Source organism: Rhinolophus sinicus, linkage group LG02 (genome assembly GCF_036562045.2).
Source record: "Rhinolophus sinicus isolate RSC01 linkage group LG02, ASM3656204v1, whole genome shotgun sequence".
Classification (NCBI taxonomy): Eukaryota; Metazoa; Chordata; class Mammalia; order Chiroptera; family Rhinolophidae; genus Rhinolophus; species Rhinolophus sinicus.
The window spans coordinates 138,246,535-138,270,805 of record NC_133752.1 but is presented as its reverse complement, the minus strand read 5'-3'; the positions used below and the strand labels follow the sequence as shown (position 1 = coordinate 138,270,805).

Genomic DNA, 24,271 nt, shown 5'->3' with positions numbered 1-24,271 from the left:
AGGGACAACTGGTTTCTAGGTATCAACATTTAGTCCTAAGCCAGGAGATGTCTCAAGGAAGATAAGAGACTTGCAGTTTGTTTGGTGTCCCAAAGATTTCCAGACAGCAGCTTGTTTCCTTTCCCTTTTTATGAATGGCAGTAGTATTATGCTTCCGTCTGCATTTTCTACCAAAGCCATTCATAAAAATAAAAACAAAACAAAATAACAACAACAGAAAACTTTCTCGGCACAGTCTGGAGCCACTGGGTGCCAGAAGCTGGGAAAACATCCTGGCAGCCATAACCCCAACCAGTATTGAAAGTATTCAAGGGTCTGTTTGTTTGGTGGTCTGAAAAGTATGAAGTGCTGTGTAGAAGGGAGGGCAGCTGGTAGAAGTTCTGTGACACGGACTAGGCTGGGAGCCAGGGCTGGCAGAGTTTCAGACATTGTCTTTCCCCTCATTGAAGTGTCAGGACCTAATTCATGGAAAATTGGGTGAGCTGGCAGCCCTTTCAGAGGATTTCATTGAGCCCCGCAGTGTGCAGGAGTCACATGAATGCAGGCTCCTCAGCCAAAAAAGGAGGGGGACTTCTGAGCAGTAGGAACCAGTCAGCCTGCAAGAATGTGTGCGGATTTGAAACGGTTTGGGAGTAAACTTGTGTACAGGTGTAATCGGCAGGAAAAAAAGAGAAGGAAGAAAAGTGGTCTGTTCTTACAAATGACTCTTTTGAAATGAATACTACTCTCTTAGCACACACTTTTGAATCCTAAAAGGCAAGAAGCCCTTGGTTCGATTCCACCTGGAGAAAACATCATCTCAAAACATAGAGGAAAAACTGAGGGTTGCTAGATGGGAGGGGAGATGGGGATAAGGGGGAAGGTGAGGGGATTAGAAAACAGTCAGTAACCACAAGATGGCCACGGGGTTTTGGAAATTAATTTGGGGAATGTAATCCATAATGTTGTAAAGATTTTGTAGGGTATCCGATGGACACTTGTCCCATTTGGGAGACCACCTCAGGGATGATGTAGATGCCTGATCACTGCACTGTACACCTGAAGCTGAAGCTGAACAATAATGAATGTCAACTACAATTATATATACATGTATATACTTACAAGAAGCGGAGTACAGCATTAGGAATAGAGACAGTGGAAATGTAATGGCTGTGTGCGATGTCAGAGGGGTAGTGGATGGGGGGGTTCACACAGTGTGAGGGATATAAATGATAAACGTCTAAGTATTACTTTGTCTTGTGCACCTGAAACTAATAAAAAACAAAACAAAACAAAAACCCTGAGCTTTAAGTCTCAGGTTTAACTGTGATTTAAAGTCAAAGGTAAGAACTTTGTTTTCAGTGAACTGAAGTATTTTGCTATTTCTATTCTGTTCATCTACAAAAAAGCTCTGATGATTTTTATATATGTTTAATACAGCAGCACTAAGACATCACACCATCACAGATATTCTGAGAGGCAGGAAAATGGATAGGAGCTCTAGCCCTCCATGAAATAGTGAATTTATTCTAACTTCTGTTATTTGGGGGAACTGTGGCAATTTTATTTTTTTTATTTGAACCATGAAAGCATGTCACTGTGCACGTCAAAATGGCTCAATTGTATTCGCAAATCTCAATGATATGTAGATAGAATAAGTCAGGCTTATTATATTCAGACATGAGAGTGAGTTCTGGAAGTAATCCATCAAAAAGCTGAGGCTTCATATCCTCCTTTTACAATACAAAGAATAATTTAAATATTTTTCTAAAACTCTAATTCTTGGAAAATTAATTTAGGCTGGTAGAAAATTTTCCCTCAGCTGTTTCACTCAAATGTGGAGAGCTTTGCTCTGCGTACACAACTAAATAGATATAAAAAAAATAGATAGATATAAACATAACAATTAAATAGAGGTAGATAAATAAATACTGGTATAGATGGTATCTTCAAATGATACCATCAAGAAAGTGAACAAACTCACCAACAGAATGCAAGAAAATATTTGCAAATCATATTCTGATAAGGGACTTGTATCCAGAACATACACAGAACTCTTATAACTCAATAATGAAAAGACAATTTTAAAAAGGGGCAAAAGATTTGAATAGACATTTCTATAGAGAAGACAATACAGATGGCCAATAAGCACATGAAAAGATGTTCAACATCATTAGTCATTAGGAAAATGCAAATCAGAACCATAATGACCTGCAACTTTACACTCAGTACGATGTCTCTAATTAAAAAGGCGGAGAATAAGAAGTTTTGGCATGTACGTGGAGAAATTGGAACCCTCAAACATTGTTGGTGGGAATGTAAAATGGTATAGCTGCTTTGAAAAACTGTCTGGCAGCTGCTTTGAAAAATGGTATAGCTGCTTTGAAAAACTGTCCTCAAAAAGTTTAACATATTTTTCTGTGTGACCTAGAAATTCCACTCTTGACTGTGTATTTAAGAGAAATGAAAACGTATCCACATTAAAACATATATATTTGTATGTGTGTGTATGTGTGTGTGTGTGTGTGTGTGTGTGTGTGAATGTTCATAGCAGCATTATTCATGATAGCCAAAAGGTGGAAACAGCCCATCAACTGATCGATGAATAAACAAAATGTGTTTGCATACAATGGAATACTCTTTGGCAATAAAAAGGAATGAACTACCGATAACATACTGCAACATGGATGATCCTAGAATACACTGTGCTAAGTGAAAGATACCAGACCAGAAAAGACCATATAGAGTATGATTCCATTTATATGAAGTGTCCAGAATAGGCAAATTTGTAGAGACAGGAAGTAAATTAGTGGTTGGTTAGGGATGGGAGGGGCCTAGGGAGGCAGAAAGGAATGGGGCGTGGCCACTAATGGGTACAAGGTTTCTTTTAGACAGGTGAAAATGTTCTAAAATTAGATTATGGTGATGATTATACAAGCCTCTAAATATACCAAAACACTTTTAATTCTACAGTTCATATGAATGAATTTTATGCTATGTGAGTTATATCTCAATAAAGCTCTTATAAAAATACTAACAAAGTAGACCGTTTCCATCCTTAATTGAATAGCAAGTTAATGTTGGTGTAGCTGGTATGCATGCCAGTCTTTAATTGGGAATGTTTTAATTGAGATAACCTGCATTTTATTTCCTTGACATATAAAGATGATGAATAAATACCCTTTAACTTTAGATAAACTGTTCAAACTTTGAAATTTTCATCTTTAGTTGCAAAAAAGTGTTTATGTGTAAAACACATATACTTAATTTTTTTCATTATGTATGTTTCCTTTTAAACTATAACAGTTCTTTTTTTTTTCTTCCTTAGCCACAACAAGTCGTTCAAAAGAAGCCTGCTCAGGTAAGAGATGGTCATTATGATTTTTTTCCCTCCCAATTAATATAAAAAGTAAAGTGAAAACATATATTCCCAAATTAAACCTTTAATTAGTATTTTTCTGGTTTTGATTACATCAGCATTCCAGTACTGAAAAATTTGTTGTATCCTTCAGAAAAAGTCAGAAATACATAGTCAGAGATTGTCATTAAAAACCCCAAAAAGGTCAAGGCCTTTGCTTAAGTACACAAAGCAAACATAAAAGTTTAAAACACAGAATGTTTATTTCAGTGCCTTGTGTATAAAACATCCTATACAGTTAATGTCATCATGTGTTTTACCAATTCTTAAACATCAAATTTTGTCCTTTCCACCTTAGTACCCATATTTCATTGACTTGATATAGGGCTTATTATCTGCACAGCAGTTCATGATTCATCACTGAAAACAAATCTGTTCATTGAATTATTTCATAACATTTGATGATCCCAAAACGCCCCCCAGAGAAGGCTGGGAAACTGGGAAATTAAGTTATACTGGTTTTGCAGATTGATGAGCTCTTGGGTCTTGCTTCCGTGATTATTCATAATCTCTGAAGTCTTGGGGTACATCCATATTAGGAACCAGCTTTACTTCTCTTGTCCCATATGACTGGAATTCCTTGTCCTAACTGTAATCTATCCACTGAAACATAAGAATCATATTTATTGAGGAAGTATATCTTAAAAGAGAAGAAAACTGAAGGATAAATGAATATGATTGCCAAGTACGTGAGCTGTTATTAAACTGTCAGACTGTCCTGCTGCTCTCCCCTTTTGGGTTTAAATAGAAGGTCAGGAGATCTAAGTGTATCATGCAGATCCTGCTGAAGTACCGGTACGTCATTAAGCAATGTCATGGGTTACCAAGTTGTTTTGTGGATCTCTCTCATATAATTAAAAATATCCCTAGGTTCTTTTCCCTAGAGGTCTCTAAAAAGGTACCTTGCACCCTGTTCCCTTGGGACAGTGTTACCTTGCCTGGGAAAGACCACCCACATGATCTTATGTGTTTACTGTTTTTTAAAAATGCTGTGTGGAAGAAAATTGAAGCTTCCAAACACAGGAAAAATGTATCCGAATAATTAGACATGGGCTTTCAGAAGAATAAAAGCAGAGTTACATGAACAAAATCACTTTCCTGGCTGCTCCCATACCTAAAAGCTGAAAGGGGTAGGAGGCACTAAAAATAAATATCCAGTGTTTGTTTGTAAGCAGTATTAAATAAAAGGAAATATAAACAAAAACTTGACATTTTAAGTAGGACATTCCAAATATATTTAGCGTCTCACTCTTCATCAGTAAGAAAATCAAGAGAAAGTGAATTTATAATTCTGTGCATTTTAGTCAAAAGAAACTGCGTGTTCACTGTTGCATCATAGGATGTGAATGATAGATTAATAATAACCTTATGTGGCCTGTTAACAACATTGATTCAGTCTCTATTCTTGGTGTTATAGGGAAGCGGAGGAAAAAAAAAAAAAAAAAACACCTAAAAAACCAACATAGTCACTGCATCTGAGAAATGTGTAATCTAGTTCAGAGGTTCTTAACCTTGGCTGCATATTAGAATCACCTAGCAATTACACAGACACACACACACACACAGAGTAGTTCCCCCTTATCCAAGGGGGATACATTCCAAGACTCCCAGATGATGCCTGAAACTGCAGATAGTACTGAATCATATATATATATGTATATATGTTTTTTCCTATACTACATACCTATGATAAAGTTTAATTTATAAATTAAGCACAGTAAGAGAGTAACAATAACTAATAATGAAATAGAACAATTATAACAATATGTTCTAATAAAAGTTATGTGAATATGATCTTTCAATCTCTGATAACCAATCTGATAACCCAGATGGCTACTAAGTGAGTAACGGGCGGGTAGCATGTACAGCGTGGATATTCTGGACAAAGGGAAGATTCACGTCCTGGGTAGGACAGAACAGGACAGCACAAAATTTCATCACGCTACTCAGAACAGCACCCAATTTAAAACTTAGGAATTGTTTATTCCTGAAATTTGCCATTTAGGACCAAGATTGACTGCAGGTAACTGAAACCGCAGAAAGTAAAACCGTAGATAAGGGGGGACTACTGTATATGGGTGTGTGTGTGTGTGACCATGTATATTTATATGATTATTACATATATCATCATATATCACACACACACACACACACACACATAATCTCATGTGTGCACTGGAGACAACTCTTGTGAGCCAATCGTATCTCTTCCCTATCTACATTCAAGTAAGCGGCTTCAAATCCACTACATTTGGAGTATTTACACCATGGCAATTGACAAATACTGAAAAAAAAATCAGGACATGTTTTTTCCTGGAGAGCAAGTTGTTAAATATTTACTTACACACCAATGGCCCCACCCTTCAGTGATTCTGATTATTTGGTCTGGAGACTCAAGCATCAGTATTTTTTATGAACTCTCCAAGTGATTTTAATGTGCAGCCAGCGATGAAGACACTCAGGTCAGTGAACAGACATGAGAAGCAGCTTGACCATTTGAAGCAAATGACACAGATTGTCAAAGTTTATGAGACACATAGGGGATATAGATGAATGGGTAGGACGCCATAAGGAAATTATTAAGAGGGTGATTCCTGGAAGAGTTTTGCTTTTGTTGTTGTTTAGTTGCAAAAGGGAAAATGGAGACATAAATTAGGGGAAAGAAAGGAAGACGTTATAGATGAGATGAATGGCACATTCAAACGTAGAGAGGCAGAAACAAATAAATCATAGGTGGAGATTATCAGTGTGACTGAAACTGGTTGCAAATTGGGCAGTAATACACCAAGAAATAAGTGAAGTCATAAATTTTTCCCAAGAGAATCAGAAACATCAAAGAAGCTACAGATGAATTGAGTTGGTCTTCACTGATGAATCTGGCTGTCTTACAGACCCGATTCCAGATTTGCCCTTGAAAGGAGAATTCAGACTCAGAAATAGAAAAAAGGACATGAGCTCATTGGGCTCCCTAATCTATATTGTCTAAGGACACGGTGATAAATTATATAAACACAGGGACTACATGGGAGTTTATGGAGGATAATGTAAATGTTATACTACGTTCAAAAGAATCTCTTCCTTTTTCATCTGTTTCTTTCAAAATACTCCCCCGATGGCTTTTCCATGTGGCAGTCTGGATTAACTCAGGCTCATATCCTTTCTTCCTCAACAGTACTCTGAGGGGTTACATTTAGATCCTGTTTTTAGGTGGTGAAGATTTTAGCACAATTAAATATTTGATATCTACAGAAAAGGGCTCAGCGATGTGTATGGAGACCTAGGTTTTGCTTTCTGGCCCCATCGCTGGGCAAATTAATCTCTCTGTGCCCTATTTATGTACCTATGAAATGGGCTAATAACAACGCCTCTTCCCTTACTCCCAAGAACATTTTGAGAGATTCATAATTGTATAAATTCCAGGGAGTATTATTACGTTCTGACTTACTTTTGGTTGTTAAGTTTTTCATTTCCAGAGGTGCATATGCTAGAAAATTCTAGGATTCCAATTAGTTTTAAACTACTATCCTTTTTACCTTAAGTGTTTTTATTGCTTGCTTTTAAAATAGGGATGTTTTTTAACTAAGGGGGAAATTTTATAGTAATTGCTACATCCTATCATTAGGACTAAAGCAGTCAGGGTCACTTTCACTATTATGTATATCACATGTACTGTGTTTCCCCGAAAATGAGGCCTAGCCAGACACTCAGCTCTAATGCGTCTTTTGGAGCAAAAATTAATATAAGACTCGGTATTATATTATATTATATTACATTACATTACATTACATTACATTACATTATATAAGTCCCGGTCTTATAGTAAAACAAGACCAGGTCTTAGATTAATTTTTGCTCCAAAAGATGCATTAGAGCTGATTGTCCAGCTAGGTCTTATTTTCGGGGAGACATGGTATCTAGAATTACAGTGGCTCTATTGCAACGTCTCCTAAATCCATCATTTTCTGAAACCTCCTCATAGCTTCAAGAGTGCCCACTTCTTGAAACTGGACTACAATGTGAAAAAATTCACTCTGAGGAGACCAACTCGGGATTGTGATAAATCTCAAAATTTAGATACACAGTTGTGTTTGTGTATATAAGTACATGTGTCTGGGGAGGAATAAAAATTTAAAGGGAACCCTACTGCGGAGGTTTGTGTTTGCAAAAATCCACCAGGTGCCATCAGCTACAAACTTTTAGTGTGTCCCATAATCCTAATGGGAAAGTTATAGTCTCTTATAAATCTAAAGAAGACAATCTGCAATATTCAATTTGTTTTAAAATTCCCAAACTAGGGAAAACAAAGCTTACTAGGAACTACTACTATATTTTCATTTAAAGGGATAAAAGAAGCAATAAATAAAAATTTGCAAATTTCCGAGTTTTTTAACAATTTGAAGCAGTTGAATTCTCAGCCATATGGATTATATTCTTAACTCTAGTAGGAAATAGTGGTAGGTGTTGTCGTTGTTGTTTTAATAAATGACATAGCAGAAACGTGTCAGGTTATTATTGATAGAGAGAGCTTTGTTTCTCAAGGTTTTATTTAGATAAGAATAAATCTCGCTCCGTTTCAGACTTCCAACAAGGTTTTACTGGCTTGTCAGGTATCTTATTGTTTCTTGATTTGCCCCTTTTAAGGCCTTAGACTGAGATTAGAAGTGATTCCTTATACATAATTCAGACTTTTTATTTCTCATTGGAGCCCTACCCAAAGGGTAAAAACAGATTTTAAAAATACCAACAGTTCTCCTTCCTTTCAATCCAATTTCCTCATTGTTGTATAGCTCTGGCAAGCTACACCTCTAGCAATTAAGACAGGTATAAACCTGCTCCCTTTCAATTTCCCAATGAGAGAATTGGAAGGTTTTCAGTTTTTAAAAGACTGGAAACAAAGCTATCCATTTCAAAATAGAGTTTTTACCTGCAAGTAACATCTCCTGAGGGTGGTGTGTACCAGGGCAAAGAAATCTCAGTAAGCCTTGGTTATCATGAGATTTTTTTTCCCCCTTCAAAAAAAAAAACAACCCTGTTGAATGTTTTTACAGAGACTTCAAGGGCAGTTTTAAGGATGTTTATATTTCAGACAACCTAAACATTGTTTGGAGCAAAATGAGAGATTTCATTTTGGGACAAGCAAGTTGATGAATTGCAGTCAACATCTTGTTCTCAAAGAAGGCATTTTTACTGGGGGCTTTTAGTCTAGACATACAAAAGAGGAAGGAGGAAGGAGAAAGAGGGGAGAGCATTCTCACTCTAACACTCATCTTTTATATGGCACCTTGGCCAATGCAGTAAATAGTTCATAATAAATCAAACTTGCAAATAGTCACTCTTCTACTCACTCAGGGAGCATAGTGATTTATATTGCCTAAGTCATAAAGAGTACTGATTTATTTATTTTCCTACTTATGCTCTTTCAATCTGGTAAAACATTTTGTGGGCCAGTAAATGTTTGGTACCAACTGGTAAAACATGAAGAATTATATCAAAGTCCATGCTGAGTGGCACTGTTTTGTTGTATAGGAAATACTTTTTGATTTCACTCTTGACCTCTAACATTGCAAAGGTCAGGGGAAAAGGAGAGAGCCAAGTAGAAACCAGCGGTTAACCCTTCAATAAAGTAGGTCAATGATATAACAGCACAGGGGTAGGGGAGAGGAAGTATATCAAAATGATTATTAACTGTAAACATATGAAGTAATTAGCTTAGCTAACAGTTGTAATAGAGGAATATTGGCAAGATGAATCCAGCTGTTTGTTTCTTGGCAGGGAATGTCTTGTAGACATGACATAAACTTCTAACGAAGTGAAAGAACATCACTCAATTTGGGGCAATATATAAAACTCCAGAAGGAAAAATTTAGAGTTTCTGGACTAGACAAATTTCCTGTAGGAACTTTTTAAAAAGAGTATGATTGTTTTTAACAATATGGTGAAGTCTGTGGATTAGGCAAAAAATAAAATGGTAATGTCTGCCTCCTTTTTCCTCTGCATTCTGATATGAACTGGATAAAAACCAACTATTTATTAAATATGTAAACTTTCTTATAATTATCCATACTTACTGACCCAAATTAATATGCGTAATAGTAGCTAGCTTCAAAACTAGTCTTTCGAAGAAAATTTTTAATGTTTGAATTCAAATATGTTTCTTTCTCCAAGATAATTCCTTTGCATTCAGGAAATGTTGACTGGATACTTAGATGTTCATTGAATAATTATTTGTTGAATTACTATTATTATTTATATTTTTATAACCTTATTCAAAAGTCCTCTCTCTGGATCATGAAAAACAATTGGTGCAACAATGATTAAAATCCAGAAATGTTCTGTTCCCTGGCAGCAAATACAAGTTATGCAAAGTTTTATACACATAGAAAACAAAGAGAAAACGTTTCTCCTAATCTATTCATCAGTAAACACATCTGGAACATAACCAGTAAGCAGCCTCCAACCTAACCATTTTTTTAAACTATTTTGCACAAAAACAAGAAAACTCCTCAACAGTTTGGGAAATGTGTAAATAAATTCCCTTCTTCTGAGTGCTTCCGTCATGCAAAAATCCTTTTGCCACGTCGTTAGCTATTTTTTAAACATGAGGCTCATTCAATAAGAATTAAAACTGGCATGGAAAACTGATCCAACTCATGATCCTCAGAAATGATGACTTGTAGGATGCTGAAGCTTGCAATAGTTTAGACATAAAATGATTTCCCTCTCTGAAAAGGGTGACTCCCTTCTGGAGATACATTTAAAAAGTCCTTCCTCCCAGGAAAGACATTTGTAGCATCCTAGGGGTGCATGTAACCTCTGTTTGCCATATTTTCAGTGATGGAACTCTGATCAAGGGCACAAATGAGACAAACAGCAGTGCATTTTAGAAACCTAAAGACGTCTTATTTTGTTTTCTTTTGGAGGCATTGTTTAATCGTGTTTTTTTGTTTGTTTGTTTTTGTTTTCTTTCTCAACAATCTATCATTGAACCACAGTTAAAGAAATGAACAGAATGAATAATGGTAATTAATAATCACAGGTTCACACTATTGTCTTTCAGGATTTTCATTTTTCCCCCCCAAGCTTTCCCTTTTGGTTGTCACATGTTTCCCTCACACCCTACTAAGCAGCTAAATGGGTAGTATCATTATGGCTCTCACAGAATGGGAATAAGGCACAAATAGACAACCCATTAATGTCAGGGTTCGTACTTGTGGCCAGTGACATCTCGGATCTGCCGTCTTTACTTTAAACATCGCCCAATAAGACCTTAAAACTGACTTTATTACCTTGATGGTAACACAGGCAAGGTCGTCCTGATGATTGTATATTTTTACATACATAAAGTTCAAATAAAGAAAAGATCAGGAACAAATGCCATACACATCCCAACTTCTTAAGTCTCCTTTTGAAAAACGTATTTCCCTTCTAGTATTTCCACCAGATTCCCTTGCACTTGCCAGATTTTATGGTTTATATATGTTCCATTTAACTTTTTTTTAAAAAAAAATCTGATATAAACTTTTCCTAGTTGGAGGAAATAATCACTTTCCATTAAGTTAAACAGTCCCAATCCATTTTAAGTTAAAATATCTGACAGAGAAATAGAAAAACTCAGCTTCGTGGTCTTGCAGGTTGCTTAGCTGCAGATGCAATCGTAGTTGGTTTCTCATCATTGCTGAGAAGGAAAGCCCATTATTTCTCTTGTGACTGGACTGGCTCGAGATAGTCACAAATGTGAAAAACTCTTAAATGTGTCACACCAATTCCTTAAAGAATTAAGCATATTAAGATGACAAAAAGAGTATGTCATAAAACCATAACTACTCTTTCTAGATTATCAGTTATTTGTTAAGTTTACTGTCAAGATAACTTAAATTGCAAATGCATTTCTAGCCTGTAATATTTTATAATAAAAGAGTTGCAGGATTCTTTGCAAGCAAGGGGTAAAAAATAAGGACTTATGAAAGCCAATATGGACTTCTGTGATTTTACACTCCTTGTTACACACAAAGAGGGGCATCGTGGTGACACAACTCCTCAAGTTCGCAGGGAGAGTATTTCCATTTCTCAATTTTACTTAGAATTTACTGGCCTCCCTTCCACTGCAGACCTGCTGTTTAGTCTGCATCTGAAAATTAAACCCAGAGCTTCAGCTCTTGCATTACATACTGTACTTTTCTCCAGCACACACCCTTACCCATGTCTGTATGGTAAAAATCTATGATTCAACTTTTAAGACATTATAAAATTCCATCCAGCATTAGGGGATAGGGTTGAATACTGGGCTGTCTTCTTCCTCCTTTTGAGTCAATTAGTGGAAGTATACCCAAAGGTATATGCCACATGCATTGTGTTAAACCAAATTAAAAGAATGGACATATGTACAAACTATATTTCTAGGTTGTAGTGGGGTTTGTCCAAACTTAGCCAAAGCCAGGAAAGAGTTACATTTATTAAAATCCTTTTTTTCATTCACAAAAGAAAAACTCAAGCAAAATGAGTGCAATTTTCCAAGAGTCATAATAAAAATATAGTTCTCCAACTTTGCCCATTTTCCTTTCCCTCTCATCAGTTTTCTGCCCCCAAAATGTGCATGTTCGCCCTGGTATGATGCAGCCTCAGTTCTTTGTAAAATAACTGCATGATTGGCTGGGAGCTGTTCAGTGTTTAGAATCCTTAGTGGCTGGTGCTCATAAAAATATCACTGTGCACTTCCACTTTGAAAGTCCTTTTTTCCTACATGCCAGAAGCCCCATTCCAAGAGTAAGCCTTCTTGACCAGACTGCTGCTGTTTGGCCTTCCCACCGTGCCTACTAGGCCTTAATGAAATGTGTAAATTCTTGGCTACAGTATTTCAATCTCATTATTGCCTCAAAGCTGCTCTTGGGGAGCTACACAAGCTCAAAGTTTCTTTGGCCATATGTGGCAAATATGAAGCAATTTAAATAAAGATTTCAAGGTGCAAGCTATTATCTGCCGTAAGTGACAATGTCCTCTAAATTACTGAAGAGGATTGAACGTCAGGGGTTCCTAGCAGCTACTCTGCTATGGAAATCAGATTCATTGGGGACGTCAGAGCCAGGTGCCTATTTCCAAAGTCACCAGTTGCTGTCCACTCTTTGCACCACAGAAGAGCCCTCCATGAGATCTGGCCAGCCAGGACACTTAAGGCAGCTGAGGGTGGATTTCCAACTTTATCTTCATCCCTAACAAGGAGGCTATTTGTTCTTTTTACACTAACACTTTTGTCACAGCAACCACACATGTAGCAAAAGGCCAAGCCACTGGAAAGGTGAGAGCTGAGGTTTGAAGAGGTGAGAAGTGCCACACACCTCACCAATGATCATCCATTTGGCACCCATGCTGTCCTTTAGAGGGTGGCCAATCAGGGTTATGCAAAGAAGAGAGAGCTCAACACCAACTAGATGTTTGAGGAAACCATCATTATGAGCATGCCAAAAGTTTAATGGAGTGAGGCTCCTGCCCTCCGACATCCTAGTTATGTACCCAGTATTGACTGACAGCTCCTAGTAGAAGAATTTCAAGGTCAATGGAAAGATACCTTAATAAAACAACTATTCAGGTGATCAGTCAATGGCAGAGTAGACAAACGCTGTGCTTACCTCTTCTCACAACTACATCAATATTACAACTAAACTACAGAACAGCCATCATTGATAATCAGCTGAAGTCTAGCTGAACCAAAGCCCTACAACTAAGGACACACAGAAGAAGCCACCTTGAGTGGTACGAGGTGTAGAGACGTGGAACAGACTGGCCCCACACCTGCGTGTGACTATTTATAATCAGGAGGGATATCTAGGCCACAACGATCCCCCTGGGAGAAGTGAGGGGTCCCAGTACTAGCCCCACCTCCCCAGCCCAATGGTCCAGTACTGGGGAGAGAAATCCCCATAACTTCTGGCTGTGAAAACCAGCAGAGATTGTGGCTGAGTGAGACAGAGGGTGGCTGCACTCCCAGGCATTCCTCTTAAAGGGCCCATCCATGGACTTACTCACTGATGGACTCACTTGTTCTGAGCTCCAGCACTGGGGCAGTTGCTTGAAAGGTACCAGGGTCATATGGGAAGGAACTGAGTTGCCTGGCTATAGGGCAAGGAATGGAGCGGCAGCTTTTTCCAACAGGAGGAGCTGGTGGAAACCATTATTTCTTTACTGAGCCCTCTTCCCTTCCTGCGTGCAGACACAGGCTGGCACCATATCTGAGTCTCCATCAACCTGGCTAACATCCTCTTTAAGCCCCGCCTTGGCGATTCCCTGAGACCTCACCCCATCCAACTTTCAGGCCCACCCAAGCCACTTCCAGCAGCTTTTCCATACAAACAGCCTGCCTTGGCTCATGCTGTAGATTGTCTTAAAATCTCTCAAAGGTTCACAAAACCCAAATGAGCAGCATCTCACTTTGGCATGTCCCATACTTCTGGCTGAGCAGCCCTAAGCTCGGCACTAGTGACAGCCGGCCTTGGTTCATGGCTTGGACTCTTCAGGCACCTCTAAGCACAGCACAGGCAGTGACCATCTGTAGATTGCTTTGTGGCTCATGCCAGGTGGCCCTGGGCAGGACATAGGCTATGACTGAACTTGGCATGTAGAGGATCCCCTCAGGAGACCTGTGGCTTGCACACTTAATGGCCAGTTTTGCACTGAGCTGGAGCATCATTTGGACGCCTCCAAGGATGACACACCCAAAGGGCAGACTAGGCAGGCACCAGAGCCCTGCTATAATGAATCTTGTTCCATAGGGTCAACCCCTACACCACTATAGCCATGGCCAATCCTCATAGACAATGAACCTGAGGGTCAGTCCCTCCTATAGATGTTCACAGAGCAACCAAGGCACAACTGCAGCAGGAGGGCACACATAACCCACACATGGGACATACCTGGAGTGCCTGGCTCTGGTGACTTAGGGAGACTGCTCTCTGGGCCCCACAGGACACCTACTACATAAGGCCACTCTAAAGACTAGGTGACACAGCAGCCCTACCTAATACATAGAAAGAAACACAGGGAGTCAGCCAAAATGGGGAGACAAAGAAACATGTTCCAAGTAAAGAAACAGAACAAAGCTCCAGAAAAAGAACTAAACAAAATAGAGACAATCTACCAGAAGAAGAGTTCAAAACACTATATATAAGGATGCTCAATGATCTCAGAGAGAATGTCAACAATGAGATAGGAAACATAAACATGGAGCTAGACAATATAAAAAAGAACCAGTCAGAAATAAAGAATACAACAACTGAAATGAAGACTACATTACAGGGAATAAATAGATTAGAGAAAGCAGAGGATTGCATCAGCGATTTAGAAGATAAAGTAGCAGAAAATACCCAAACAGAATAGCATGAAGAAAAAAGAAGCTTAAAAAAAAAAATGAGGGCAGTTTAAGGGGCCTCTGGGAAAACATCAAGCGTACCAACATTCTCATCATAGGGGTACCAGAATGAGAAGAGAGAGGGCAAGGGATTGAAAACCTATTTGACTAAATAATGACAGAAAACTTTCCTAACCTGGTGAAGGAAATAGACATACAAGCCCAGGAAGTGCAGAGAGTCCCAAACAAGAGGAACCCAAAGAGACCCACACCAAGACACACATCATAATTAAAATACCAAAAGTTAAAGACAAAGACTCTTAAAAGCAGCAAGGGAAAAGTAGTCAGTTACCTACAAGGGAGTTTCCATAAGACTGTCAGCTGATTTCTCAACAGAAGCTTCACAGGCCAGAAGGGATTGGCAGGAAATATTCAAAGTGATGAAAAGCAAGGAACTACAACCAAGATTACCCAGCAGAGTTATCATTTAGAATCAAAGGAGAGATAAAGAGCTTCCCAGAAAAGAAAAAGCTAAAGGAGTTCATCATCACCAAACCAATATTACAAGGAATCTTGGAGGGACTTCTTTAAGATGAAAAATAGATAGATAGATAGATAGATAGATAGATAGATAGATAGATAGATAGATAGATAGATGATATGAATAATAAAATGGCAATAACTATATATCTATCAACAGTTACTTTCAATGTAAATGGATTAAATGCTTCAGTCAAAAGCTATAGGGTGGCTGAGTGGATAAAAAAAAATAAGACCCATATATATGCTGCCTACAAGAGAAATCAGATTGAAAGACACACACAGCCTGAGAGTAAAGGCATGGAAAAAGATATTTCCTGAAAATGGAAACAAACAAAAAAGCTGAGGTAACAATTCTTATACCAGACAAAATAGACTTTAAAATAAAGGCTACAAGAGACAAAGAAGGACCCAGTAAACCCACTTCTGGTTATTTATCAGAAGAGAAACCCAAAATGCTACTTCGAGGGGATATGTGCATCTATATGTTTATTGAAGCATTATTTACAATGGCCAAGCTATGAAGGCTACCTGGGTATCCCTGAATGGATGAATGGATAAAGAGGTGGTACATATATACAGCAGACTATTACTCAGCCATAAAAAAGAATGAATTTTTGCCATCTGCAACAAAATGGATGGACCTAGAGGGTACTGTGCTAAATGTAGTAAGTCAGACAGAGAAAGACAAATGTCATATGATTTCACTTATAAGTGGAATCTAAAGAACAAAATAAACACATGAAACAGAAACAAACTCATAGATACAGAGAACCATTTTGATGGTTGCCAGATGGGGGGGGGGGTTGAGGGTGAGTGAAAAAGAGGAACGGATTAAGAAGTACAAATTGGTTGTTACACAGTACTCATGGGAATGTAGAGTATAACATAAGTAATATAGTCAATAGTATTGTACGTAATATCTATGCATGATATCAGATGGGTACTTGATTTATTGGGTTGATACATTTATTGGGTGAAAAAGGTGAAGGGATTAAGTACAAATTGGTACTTACAAAATAGTCATGGGGATGTAAAGTAAAGCATAGGGAATGTAGTCAATGATATGGTAATAACTATGCATAGTGCCAGGTGGGTACTAGACTAGTCAGGGGGATCACTTAAATTATGCAAATGTCTAACCACTATGCTGTACACCTGAAATGAATATAAAATAATATTGAATGTCATCTGTAATTGAAAAATTTTAAAAGGGGGCAAAAAGCTGAAGGGGAATAAGAGGTTCAAATTTCCAGGTATAAAACAAGTCATGGGGATGTAATATGCAGCATAGCAAATATATAGTCAGTAATATTGTGATAGCATGGTATGGTGTCCGATGGACCACTTCTTTAGGTTTATAAATGTTGAATAACTATAGTGTACACCTGAAACTAATATAATGTATGTTAGCTATATTAGGATATAATCCTTTTTTAAAAATCACAATCATTGAATATAACTAAAATTTAAATATTTAAAAACTAAATAAATAAAACAAGTGTTCGTGTTGTATTAAGAACTGTTAAGTAAAGGATACAATATGAGGAAACATCATTTTCAGCTGAGTTGTATTTAAGGGATTTGAATAAACCATTTACATATCAGGAGCTTCGAGAGCTCAAATCAAACAAAGTTTCTGGGGATGTTTTGAAAAGCTGATCACATTTCATTTACTACAAGGTCTCTGTAAGTTCATGGCCTGAAAATTCTATTTCCTTCCGGATTTGTAAGTACTTTGGTTTCCAGATAGTACAGAAAAATCGAGTGGTTAGAGGTGGAATAATTACAGCTACATCCAGGAGGGTTTCCAGCTTAACTGAGTTCTATTAATTTTTTAACCAGGAAAAGATGGAATAAAATAGACCTGCCGGATTTTATGCTGAGGTCTGTTTCAGAGTAGTAACCAAAGTCCACACCTCATGTCGTAATGAGAAATGAGTCATTTGGGGATGGATGAAGAGTGTATCTGCTGAACAGCTTACTGACTTTCTGGAATTTAAATATTAAGTGAAAAGACAAGGTCATAGGGCAGCTGAACCTTGGCTTGTCTCTATTTCGTCTCTCCATGGCTTTGATCATGCTACATCCTTCTTTGTGGCCAGGACTCCATAGAGAATCTCAGGGTCATGGCCTGTTGCCTATCAAGAGGTATAAACCTGCTGCTTAAATATGTGAAGGCTGAAGTTTGGGGGTTGGGAGTAGAGTGGAGGTAGCTTCACACGTTCCACATTTCCCACATAACCCAAAGCAGACTAAACAAAACCGGTGTGAAATCTCATGACTTGATGCTGCTGTGGTTATATTTTTTAAGCTGTAATCCATTCATTTGTATGTGTGTTTATTCCCAGGATTTACAGCTCTCTTAGTCTTTGGGGGAAGAGAATGTTTGAAACCTTCTGTAAAGGGTTGGCAGTAAGCAGTGGCCTGTGATTAAAGCCCAGGATAGAGAGAGACAGAGACAGAGACAGAGACAGACAGAGAGAGAGAGAGAGAGAGAGAGAGAGAGAGAGATCATGTGAGTGTGTGAGTATCCGTTCATGTGGGCTTTTTTCCTCCCGTTTGCTGCTTTTACGCAAAAGCGTCACACATGGTAGCATTTAGGACCTCCTTCACAGCTGAAGTGTTTCAAACACTAATGAATGGAAGTTTGGTCATATAATGCAGACAAGCTTTAAGGCATGCGTTACTGAATGGTGTACTGTAGTGACCTGGGAAAGGAAGAGAGGTATAAATTGTGTCAGTTAGCCACCCAGACAAAATGAAGCCATGTGGAAAATCAAATCTATTAAAGTATGAAGACTGCTATAAGCTGTTTTAAGCTGGCCATTCTTAAAGAGGCTCAGTTTGCTGCCGGTGTAAATGTTTACCTCTTCTCCCAGATCTTTCTCACATGCCGTCTTGTGAGACATTGTGCAGCATTTGATAAAAATCATCTTCTCACTAAGGACGCTTTTATCAGAAATGTTTATTGTCTCTGCTTTACCACCCATGTCCTGAAACGGACTACACATTTGTAAAATAAGGAAAAGGAAAGAGAACTGTGCAGCTCAAGCCAGCCTGCAGAAACTCCAACAAACTCCAGAACCACAAGGAATCAGAAAAAGGAAAAGAGGAGGAATTAGATTTATATGAAGAGGAGGCCCTGCAAAAACATATATATTAGATTTTCTCTGCTTGGCGAGCACGGTATTAAATTTTTGGTCGATGTGCAAGGAACATGGAGATTGAGCAGTTATGCCAAACTTTGGTCATAGTCTTAAAATGTGCTTTAATAAATACAAGAACCAGGAAATGGATTTGGAGAGGAAAGTAGCAGTCAGCTCTTGCAGCCCTCTCAGGCTCACTTCTGACCTCACGCTGCCTCTGCCTGGTGGCAGCAGCGTCATAGTCACACACACAGGTTCCGGCGCCTGTCTTAGCTCAGACCCCTGACCCTACATGCCCTGTAACTTTGGGTATGGTACTTGATGTTCTCATCTGTAAAATGAGAGTAATAGCACATAGTCCCTAAAAGCATCTCGTAAGTAGCGTGAAAGTATCAGCTATTATTACCAAATATCTGGAAAACGCGTTTATTTATGCCTTCGGAAAGGAGCTCCTTGACTTTATTTTTCTTACTTGTGTGCTGGTTTTTAAAACTGATGACTACTAGCACGCTGTCGGAAAAAAATGGAACCATTTCTTTTTTACTCGAATTAGTTATTAAGAGTGGCCTGACATTCTCTGGACTGCAAACAATTGAATTTGCTGACCAGCCGCCATGATGTCAAGCCTTAAGTCAACAGTGGCTAATGACTGCTCTGGGAAAAAACAACACCTTGATTCCTCAATTACAGTTTGAGAAGTCTTAGAAATGAGGGGCTTGCCAATCATCCGCATCCTCTTTTGAAGCAAGCATAATGTGCTGTGGAAACAGGTCACCTCTGAACTGTTTGTAAGAACAGCCCACACAGGCTAATGGTCGTGCCCTTTGTGTGTTCCAGGAGGAGACTGAAGAGACATCTTCACAAGAGTCTGCGGAAGAGGATTAGGAGGCGCCAACATTTGATTTCTACCTCAGCAGCAGTTGGATCTTTTGAAGGGAGAAGACACTGCAGTGACCACTTACTCTCTGTTGCCATGGTCTTTCCACTTTCATCTGGGATGGGGTGGGGCGGGCGGGGGAGGGGCGGGGGTGGGGGGGAGAAATCACATAACCTTTAAAAGGACTATATTAATCACCTTCTTTGTAATCCCTTCACAGTCCCAGGTTTAGTGAAAAACTGCTGTAAACACAGGGGACACAGTTTAACAATGCAACTTTAAATTACTGTTTTCTTTTTTCTTAACCTACTAATAGTTTGTTGATCTGATAAGCAAGAGTGGGTGGGTGAGAAAAACTCTGAATCAGGTTTAGTCAATCACTGCACTGCATACAAACAAGAAATGTGTCACACTTGTGACGTTGGGCATTCACTTTGAAAAGGCGCAGTGTGTGACACTGTGTACGCCTCAAACACCACCCAACCCGCGCGCTGTAGTGAAGCTTCTGTTTAGAACACCAAAGATAGGACTAGATACTACTTCTCTCTTTTTCATATAATCTTGTAGACACTTACTTGATGATTTTTTTTAACTCTTATTTCTAAACGAGACGAAATGCTGATGTATCCTTTCATTCAGCTAACAGATGAGAAAAGGTTACGTTCATTTTTCAGAAAGGGAAGTAAGCAAACAAGTGTTGCCAACCCCTATATTTATGAATATCACACAGATCAGTAGGAGTAATAAATTTACTCGTCCACTCGTTTTCAGGAAAACACTCATCCGAGTAAAATCTACTTCCTACGGAGCCAAATGCCATTTAGCAATAAATCGCACTTGTTAGCCTCAGAGCATTTAAGGAACCTAGACAAGTAAAATTATCTTCATTGTAATTTAATGAAAAGGTACAAGAATAATGCATGATGAACTCACCTGAATTATGAGGTAGGAGGAGCGAAATCTAAATTTCTCTTGCTACAGTTATGCTACAATTTACAAGACAAAAAAAAAGCAGTACCTCCTCTCTCTCTCTCTCTCTCTCTCTCTCTCTCTCTCTCTCTCCATTGTGTATCAGTTTCCGTGAAAGACCTAAATACCACTTACCTCAAATTAAGCTTATGTGTTACTTCAAGTAATACGTTTTGACATAGGATGGTTGACTGAGGTTCTTTACTTTGGCTTCAGTTCACCATCTCTTCATTCAAACTGCACTTTTAGCCAGAGATGCAATATATCCCCACTACTCAATACTACCTCTGAATGTTACAATTAATTTACAGTCTAGTACTTATTACATGCTGCTATACACAAGCAATGCAAGAAAAATACTTAATGGGTAGGTGATGCAAATCATCTGCGGTTCTTTTTGTACAATTAATTACAGTTAAAGAAGCAGTCTCCTTACTGTGTTTCAGCATGGCTATGTATTTTTCTATGTTTTTTTTTTTTTAATTAAAATTTTACAAATACTTGTTTCAGCTTCTCTGCTAGATTTCTACATTAACTTGAATATTTTTTTAACCAAGTCGCTCCTAGGTTCTTAAGGGTCATTTTTCTCAATCGCACTACACATCACACAAAATTTGACTGTAATGTTTAAATATTACCCTCCAAGTCTGTACCTCAAATGAATTGTTTAAGGAATGGACTAATTGACTTGCAAAGACCTACCTCCAGACTTCAAAAGGAATGAACTTGTTACTTGCAGCATTCATTTTTGTCAACGTTTGAAATAGTTCAAACTGCAGCTACCCCTACTCAAAACTATTTTTGTAAAAGATGTTTGCTAGAAAGGAACACATTTTTACCTACTTTTGCAAATAAATACATTAAAGCCAACCTTCAAAGAAACTTGAAGCTTTGTAGGTGCGATGCAACAAGCTCAGCTTTTGCACGATGCAATCAGAAATATGTGTTTTTAAGATTAGTTGAATATGAGAAAATGCTTGACAAAGATTTTCATGTATTTTACACAAATGTGATTTTTGTAATATGTCTCAAGCGCTTCTTATGTAGAGTGTTTATTCCTTTCTCTCCTAGTGAGTGTGCTGACTTTTTAACATGGTATTATTATCAACTGGGCCAGGAGGTAGTTTCTCATGAGGGCTGTGTCAGTGTGGCTTTTCATTCTGAAGCCAAACGAAACTCAAAACCATCTCTCTTCCAGCCACTTCAGGGAGGTAGCTTCCAAGCCCACATCCCTCTCTGAGACTGGCAAATCGCTCACTGTTGCGAATCACCAAAGGAGCTATGGAGAGAATTGAAACTCAACATTACTGCTAACTATGCGTTAAATAAGCAAATACACAGTGGCTAATAAAAATTAAAGTCCCATTCCATAACTTTGGTTGGGCCTTTTTGAAACCTCATTGGCCAGCCTGTAAAACTGACACAGTTGCTCGTGTTGGCCAAACTTGGAGCACCAAGCGATTTCCATCTCTGATGAAGTTACTCTTTTATTTCCTCTACGTTGTACAATCAAAACACACTACTACCTCTTAAGCCCCAGTATACCTCATTTTTCATACTGAAAAAAAAAAAAAAAGCTTGTGGCCAATGGAACAGTAAGAACATCATAAAATTTTTATATATATAGTTTATTTTTGTGGGAGATAAATTTTATAAGACTGTTCTTTGCTGTTGTTGGTCTCGGCTAAGTAAGACTGGACATTTAACTTTTACCATTTCTGCATGTTTGCAGGAGAAAAGAAAGTATCAAGACGTTTAACTGCAGTTGACTTTCTCCCTGTTCCTTTGAGTGTCTTCTAACTTTATTCTTTGTTCTTCATGTAGAGTTGCTGTCTATGATTGTACTTTGAATCGCTTGCTTGTGGAAAATATTCCTCTAGTGGATTATCACTGTCTGTTCTGCACAATAAACATAACAGCCTCTGTGATCCCCATGTGTTTTGATTCCTCCTCTTTGTCATAACTCCGATCAATAATAATGTTTGGTCAAAACAGATCAAGGAGACAAATATTCACACGTCATTTTGTCACCCCCCCACACACACATTATGTGCCCAGACTTTACACTCACTGTCATAAAAGCTTTAAAGTATCATACGTATTAAACCAACTGCCATAAATTCACCTTTCAGGGTCTGACATTTAATTCCACAAAGCCAACCTAGAAGAAATACAAAGGAAGAACAGTCTGTAGTTTAAAACTAGAAAATTTCTACTTAAGGTTCGTATCGATAAAGTTTGTAAGGGAAGTAACTCGTTTACCCGTTATCTTTCAAGTAACACTTGCAGGGAGATCCAAAAGTTTTGGTTAAAAGAATAAGAAATGAAAAGCACAACGTTTCTACTAAGTAGGAGTCTATTATAAACAGCATAAGCAGAGTCAGAATTCTTCCACCAAGTTCAAGAGCATCTTTCCACCTCAATTGTTGATTATTAATAGTTTTTTTAAAAAACTATAATGTTCTGGTTTGTGCTGCCATGTTGTCACTAAAACTTCTTCATTTAGCGTCTTAGGAAGGAGTTGTCCATATTAAGACATTTTTTTGTCTGGAAACTTATTGTCCAGTTTATTATTTCACTTCTTCATTTATTTTCACAGCCTATATTTTGTGAGTGCCTACCTTGTGTTCAGCCCCAGACCAAGAGGCCCTTCAAAAGTTTACCTCCTTGGAGAAAATTATGCAAGTAGAGAAATACAGGCAGCATGCGAAAAGGATGAAGTAAATTGTTTAGGCAACAAGTTTCAAGAATTCAGAGGAGGGAAAGCCATTTCCTGCTGGGGTGGATCATTAGTTTAGCCTACCAAGAGGGAGACAGGCCAGATGTATTTAATATAACCCATATTCGGTCTGTTCATTTTTATTAATATAGAAAAGCACATAAGAAGAAATTACTTCCTGAAAATAAACAAACCAAGAGAGAAACTTTGGCTTGAAAAAGAAAGAATCAAAAAGGATATGTTATGTCCAGAAGAGGGTAAGTTGATGACTAAGATAAAATTTTTACCATATTTTGGAGTTGTCACTAAATGATCTCTGAATTCGTTTTTCTTTTTAATTTTAGAAAAATTAAACTATTGCTTTCACACAATAAGCAGTGCACTGATGAAATTATTATGTGAAGGAATCTCTTAGCTTTAAACTTAAGTTCAAATCACTGTGGGGCCTCTAGGATGTACAGGATATTGTTTGGGGCAGTAAAGGTCAATGAGACTTCATCCATGCCCACAGAGAGCCAAAACTTCTCATAAGGGAGCTGCACCTGATGGAGAGCTGTGTGAATATAACCTTACTGAGTTACCCTGAACGAGGTTGGAGGCATCCTGAATTCTGCCAGTAGCAGGGACGAGCTGCAGACCCTCACAAAAAGACTTCCGTATCACCGTCACTGAGGTCTCCTGCACGGACAATGCGTCTCTGCCAAGGCAGCATTTCTATGAGGGGATGGGGGCTGCTTTTCAGCAGGGCTAGGGTACTCGACTCTGCTGAATTCAGGAATGGGAAGTGGCGGAGGAGTATGGGCAGGAAGAAACAGAGCTAAAGAGGAACATTCCAGTCAGCGAGACATGACGCAGGCTCAGACTACAGATGAGTGAATGAAACTTCAGAGAAGTGAAACAAAAGGAAGCCCAAGAGTGGAGAAGAGGGCAGAATGAAGGCACTTCTTACCGAGTTTTACTTACATACGATGACTTTTTATTGAACAAGTGTAACTCTTAGAGTTTGGGAAGGTCATCCTTGAGCTGTTACTCGTCAGCGCCTAGGCACACTGGACAGGATATCCCATTGTACCATATGACGGTGTGGCGAAAGGTGTGGACTCAAAGCAGACTGCCTGGGTTTGAATCCTGGCTCTACCACTAACTAGCTGGGGACCTTGGGCAAGTCATGTAACCTTTCTGAGATGGATTTTTTCATTTTTAAATAGAAATAATAACTGCATCTACCTAAAGTGTGGTGAAATATATCAATACGTGTGAAATGCTTAAAAGCCCTTGGCAT

At 38.3% G+C, this 24,271-nt stretch overlaps 1 protein-coding gene and 1 long non-coding RNA gene across 2 annotated transcripts in view; one reads left to right on the top strand and one right to left on the bottom strand.

The window, feature by feature from the left end:
• Positions 1–19,410, top strand: part of HMGA2 (high mobility group AT-hook 2) — a 133,341-nt gene extending 113,931 nt beyond the window's left edge. Inside the window, exons 4-5 of the mRNA XM_074325456.1 lie at positions 3,308–3,340; positions 19,262–19,410. Of these exons, the coding sequence (XP_074181557.1) occupies positions 3,308–3,340; positions 19,262–19,309 (81 nt within the window). The 3' untranslated portion in view covers positions 19,310–19,410. The remainder of the gene's footprint in view (positions 1–3,307; positions 3,341–19,261) is intronic.
• LOC109447781 (uncharacterized) overlaps positions 1–24,271 on the bottom strand; it is a 424,051-nt gene that overhangs the window by 346,614 nt on the left and 53,166 nt on the right. The gene's annotated exons all lie outside the window — the stretch shown is intronic.